Below are 6219 nucleotides of genomic sequence, written 5' to 3'. Positions count from 1 at the left end.
GGCCAATCGACAAAATTCAATTCACATAAATTATTTACAACAATCAGAAATTAATTATATCAATAATAGTAATAGAATGCAATGAAGGCAATATCATAAATAATAATAATAATAATAATAATAATAATAATAATAATAATAATAATAATAATAATAATAATAATAATAATAACAGTAGCGGCTATAAGTAACAATTAATATAGTAACAAAAGTAATAATAGACTATAGTTCATAGTCATAACAATGACTTTCTTTGTCATTGAGGGAGTGAGAAAACATCACCGGCTGGCAGAACAAACAGCCGACATCAATCAAACGTCCTCCAGACCGGTTGAGCATCGGCTTCATTAATTCCTTAAAGACTTCCCCCCAACTGCCTGAACGATGCTGATGCCCAGACAACTTAATCCTGATTTATATTTTGTGGGAATGAAATATGACATGTATATGCCGGAAATATTTCAATAACAAACACACTGTTCAGATAGAAAATATTTGAGTCTTGCCTTTGTTAATTGATACAGGTAAGTTAGGAAAATAAATGCTAGTAAAAACGATCAGCAAGTTCGTGAACACTGCTTCTCAACTCGAACATATGTTTTCATCAAATCTACACACATCATGTTGTGAGCTGAATTTTAATGATCTCAGTTGTCATTGAAAGGAAACCCAAGAATTTTAGAATAAAGAAAAATATTGAACCTGGAAGTCAAAAGGGTTTGTAGCACAGCAGGCATTATCAAAGTATAATTTTAGTACCGACAAATTAAAAAGAAAATGTGCTTTTCTTTAAATGCTCCCAATCATCATATACTGTTTAGGTTGCAAGATTAATAAAAATGTTATCTACTCTGATTCTCGTTAAGTTTCCAGCTGGTCTGTGAAAAAAAAGCCTTAAGCATCATAGAAATACAAAGAAACAGTTTTAATATATAGATGGGTTGTAACAAAAAAACCATTTTAACACTTACAATACAAGCAATTTAAGTCTATTACAGACAAAAAAAAACCCCAATAAAATAAACATGAACATTTTTATGGCTGGTTTCACTGATATCACTCACACATTGGGGTTTCAGATTCTAAGATGTCCACCCTATCAAATTTGGATTTGTGCTTGTTATGTAAATGGTAGCGTATTTTGCGACGCAGCACTGCCAAAACAGAAAAAAAATGCAATAACACAAATGCAGCACCATGGAGGGGTGGAAGTTTTCTTTTAAAAGGAATGGGTAAATTAAAATTGATCCCACAAATATCAAAGGAGAAGAATGACAAAAAAATGACTCACCATTGCACGTAACACGTTGGCTTGCAAGTGTATAGCATTCGGGTTGAACCTGGGTCCCAGACTGGCAACGAGGTTCAGTCTGTGATAGTTGTGGATGAGGCTCTGACTGAGTTGGGGAATGAGCACTAGGTTCCAAAGACAATGATGTACTCAGCATTGGGTACCTCACAGAGTACGTAGAGGAATCAGACTCGGAGTCAGCAACAAAATCGGGACCCTGTATATTTTGTGGAAAAGATGACAGATCAATCAATTTATTCATGTTGACAATAAACATGAAGAGCCATTGTTTAATAATCCAACTAAACAATTAGCTGGTTAATAATGCAAGTATAATAAAAAAGAGTTGAGAAAGGCAGACATATTGTCTAAGTATTTAATATGTTCAACTGTGCTTGGATAAATATAGATACACCAACCAGGGTTTCAGTAAACCGTTTTTAACCAACTCTTTAAATCCTACACCAGGACCAACAACTACAAAACAATTTTTTATATCACTACGATTCTGGACATATAAACGGTTGTCATTGCAACAATATGAACTTCCTAACCTTGCAACTGCAATATAGTTAACAAAAAAAGTTGATAAACATTACGATGCAAGAGAATTTGGACAAAATGCGAGATCAAAAGTATAATCCCAACAGAAGCTATTTTAATTTTTCCTGGAAACGCATCATTTTCACATTTTGTCAAATAAAAAAACAAACGACTTCAAATGTGAATGGCTCATCAATGAATATCACTTCAAAATATAACGAGGAAGGTTTAAAATAGTGTTATTGTTGGCGAAGTCCACTGCAAAGAAAAATTTTTAACAACAAAAAACTAGGAGATCTCACTGGTGTAAAACAGTGTTGTCCTTGTCCTGAAATATTGTATTGCGCCTAACAGACTGCAGGTCTCATCTTTTGTGGCAAATGTGTTTTGTCCACCACAAAATATGTTGATGTGAAGCATTTTGAGCATGGTGCCAACTGTGGATAAACGCTATACAAATGTTATGATTTTATTTTAATGTACATACTTACCACAAATGAATCATGTGATATGGAACTTTGTTCTGCATCACTTTCAGGCTCTGAGTTGGAGTCTATATAGAAAATAAAAACAACAAAAAAAAAGCTGAAGACTATCATGTGCAAGTTTTTCTCTAAACTCTTAAACAAAAAATCATGCCATCTTGTGCTGTAAAAGGATTTTTTAAAAATTATTTACCTTATGACTATTGTCCTTTGGAAAAAAAAAGAAAATTAAGTCCGAAACCTTCTGGCTATTTTCTTTTAAATTTCAAGAACGTCAGAGTTGGCAAGGGAGGACGGAAATATAATTCCAGAAACCAATCTGTCTATAATCATATCCATATGATAGTTTTTCGTTCAAGATTCAGGTACAGTCCACTTAGGATAATCGCAATACCTTGGGATCATCGAAAATGTTGGGATTAACCGAAATTCAGTTTCCTGTCCACTATTTCAACATTTTACACATTTATTGTCAACTCAAACCAGTAAATAATATTCTTAGTCCACCACATACAGAGCAATTTGATTGAAACAAAAACCATATGGCAGCCCCGTGTAGATTTGTCAACCAAAAGCAGCTATGAAGCAAGCCGATATCTTATTCAGATTGGAAGAAGTTTCAATCTTTTTCTCAACAATTCAACATTTGTCAGAGTTAAAGAGATTAGCCTTAATGAGAGACAATAAGCTCTCACCAAACTCGTTGGTCACAATGCACAGTTGTTAATCCTAAAACAAAGGATATCGCTCAGTCTCTCTTTATAACTGTCATTTATAACCTGTTGTCAAGATTATGACCAGCCCCACCCCTCTTCTATTTAATGGCCACCGATGACGTCACAAACCCATACTGCAGAGCCCCGCCCTCTTTCGACTCTAACAGAGTGGTGACACACTACTGTAGCATTAAATCCTGCTCACTCTCGATTCTTCAACCTGTCACGATTTCATCCATGATGAAATTTAATCATGATATACTGTTTGATTTCTTGAATTTACCACTTTTTAAAAAACCGAAGTTTGTTGCAATTAACCAGTGACTTTTATATAGAATTATTTCCATTGCTTAGGAAATATTGTGATTAACCGAAAGTTGCGATTAAACGAGTTGCAATTATCCGGAGTGGACTGTAATAGTATTACACATCATGACTCAAAAAAAAAAAAAAAAAAAAGCAAACTATGTGTACCTAAATGTTATTCATTTCCTCATCAAATTACATTCTTACCATTAACATCATAGATCACATCAAAAGGGTTGTCTGGATTGACAGCAAGACATTTTTCAGGATTTTTAAAGCTCAAATCTCTCTGATCTGAAGTTACAAAAGAAATAGCATATTCTCAACATTAAACTATGATTTTGTGATGGCTGTGATATGGCATACTGTATGCATAAAGCAAGATGCAAAGACAGGTTTAAGTTTAAATTATTTTATATTCTTTTCAAAAATCCATTCTAGTTTTGCCAAAATAAAATAAACACGAGAAGTGTTGAGTTGGATAAAGCTAAAACTAAAAGTAGTAGTGGTAGTAGTAGTAGTAGTAAGTAGTAAACGACAGATCTTACTCACTAGTGTGAATCTACAGTCTACAGAAGTTCCCGAATTATCTGACTCCACTTCCAAATGACTGACTGACAAGTGACAATCATCAATCGGTGTGTGTGTGATTGTGATGTCTACCCTATTGAAAATCTTAAATCAACAGTGATGTAATAAGAATGGCCAATAACTTACCATTTAAATTATCTCGGTGTCTCTTCAATGATGCCTCCAGCATCAATTTACCCCACGATGCCATAGACGTCTAGTTTGGAACTCAGCAAGTGACGAAAAAATACTTGCGGCTATAGAGAGGACGTCCGTCGGCCACTCTCTCCGCAAGTCAATTGTCAGTGGTTATCAGATAATCATTGGTTCTTGAAAAATATAGAAACACAGCGGTTCATTTAAAAAGACTCTTTTGTAGATCAAGATATAATGTTAGGTATTGCACTTTAAAATCTCTTCAGACATAGAACGGGTCAACTTGACGTCTAGACCAAATCATTTCGAAGATCGATATGGCAACAGCAACGCCTGGAATGGAGGATTTAAATGCGGCATCTGACGATTCTACTGCTATGACAGAAGATGCTCCATTTCACGACGTCGAGATGGCTTCAACTGGCATCAGGCATCAACATGCTACTCAATAATGGGTTTGATGAAGCGTTTGACTAAGAATTAAAGCTGATAACTGATAACCACCTACCTACTACTGACTTGCGGAGTGAGTGAGTGCCGAGTGCCTCTTTATGCGCGAAATTGACTAAACATACGTTTCACGAAAAAAAGAGTTACTATGTTTGCTTGTCTCTTGTCACCAAGATAAGAATCCGGACCAAGATTCGATAAATCTGTTTCTAAAAATAGATTATAATTCGTATATCTTGTTCATTCCTCAGTTCATCAACTTTCACACAATTTTATATTAGGTTTTCATTACTATAAAAATCCATATAATGCTCTAGAATTTTAGAGAAAATTTCGGAAAGATATATTGCCTCACTATTGAAATATATCGATGAAAACACTGGTACCCCTATTGTACTTTTTTCAGGCGGTCACCTTATTGACCAACGTGAAAATTTAGGCATAACTCTTCTTACTGTGGTGTTTAACAAATAACTTCAATACTATGATTTACAATTATATATCCTTGACGGTTGGGTTGACAACTTTAAACTAAAAATAGAAAAGTGAATGTGCTAGAGTCAAATCAATAGGGGGACCGGATTTTGGTCTCCCTATTGGTAAAGTACTGTAAAATGAACTAATAGGGGTACCAAAAGTCTCCCTATCCGGTATTAATACATATATATATATATATAATATATAATATATATATATATATATATATATATATATATATATATATATATATATATATATATATATATATATATATATATATATATATATATATATATATATATATATATATATATATATATTTCGTGGTTACTTGAAAAAGGCCAAAGGCCGAAACATCGTTTGATTTGTGTTGTTCCCTTATTTATGAGTCACATTTACTCCCTTTATCTTTTCAATTACGTTTCCAAAGGCATAATATAGGAGGGTATGCTTTCGGCTAGGAAATTTTAAAACAAAACAAAAAAAAAAGTGATGTATTCAAAAAGAAAGATAGAAAATCACTACGATGCTGCTGATGAAGATGGTGGTGATAATAATGATAAAATCATGATGACAACAATAACTTTTGGATAAAAAGCAGATTGTATGTATAAAGCACTTACCCAGAGGAAACATCAAGTTCACACTAGTTGCTTTACAAGATTCTTTCTATTTTTTTTTTTTTTGTTTTAATTACCAGAGGGCGGTACAGAGAATATTTGAGGTGACTTTCAACACCTACAAAGTGACACCCAGAATTCAAATGAGTTTATGCTCTAAAACAATCCAACCGACACCTTAGAATCACCAAAGTAGGAAACAAAATTGAAAACCAGCTTAAAAAAAGAATAAAATACCAAACACGGAGCAATTCAGACTCAAAACCCTTTTCAGCAAACAACACACAACACCCCCCCCCCCCCCCCCCAGAAAACAATGAAGACATAAACAAATTACTAAAAAGAACGATCGACAGCAATTTTTGGTATGCGGGATTGAAACACGATATCGCTCGATCCCACATGAGTCAACAGACAGACTCAAACCACATGAGGGAAATGGATTTATCCACCTTGCCACATTTACCCTATACAGAGATGCCAAATCAGGAGACAAAAATTGACTGAACTTTTAATTTTAAACAAACACATGGACGGACCCCTTTCTGAGTGTTGAACTCCAGTAAAAAGACATTATATTGTATTTTTATCTTATTGTGTAA

The 6219-nt window shown here is 34.0% G+C and overlaps 1 protein-coding gene across 1 annotated transcript; it reads right to left on the bottom strand.

Annotated features, from left to right (window-relative positions):
• Positions 1 to 1398: 1398 nt before the first annotated feature.
• Positions 1399 to 4586, bottom strand: LOC144961326 (uncharacterized; the record flags this gene model as incomplete). The annotated part of the gene is made up of 4 exons (XM_078894563.1): positions 4059 to 4586; positions 3549 to 3635; positions 2326 to 2387; positions 1399 to 1508 (listed from the first exon to the last, which is right to left on the bottom strand). Coding segments are annotated over exons 1-4 (323 nt in total), but the record flags the coding sequence as incomplete, so codon positions are not given.
• Between the last annotated feature and the right edge of the window lie 1633 nt (positions 4587 to 6219).

Source organism: Berghia stephanieae, unplaced genomic scaffold (assembly GCF_034508935.2).
Source record: "Berghia stephanieae isolate SIO BIC M18660-M18661 unplaced genomic scaffold, UCSD_Bste_1.3 scaffold2166, whole genome shotgun sequence".
In the NCBI taxonomy this organism is placed as follows: Eukaryota; Metazoa; Mollusca; class Gastropoda; order Nudibranchia; family Aeolidiidae; genus Berghia; species Berghia stephanieae.
Note: the sequence above shows the minus strand (reverse complement) of the source record. Positions and strands in the feature narration are given on the sequence as shown.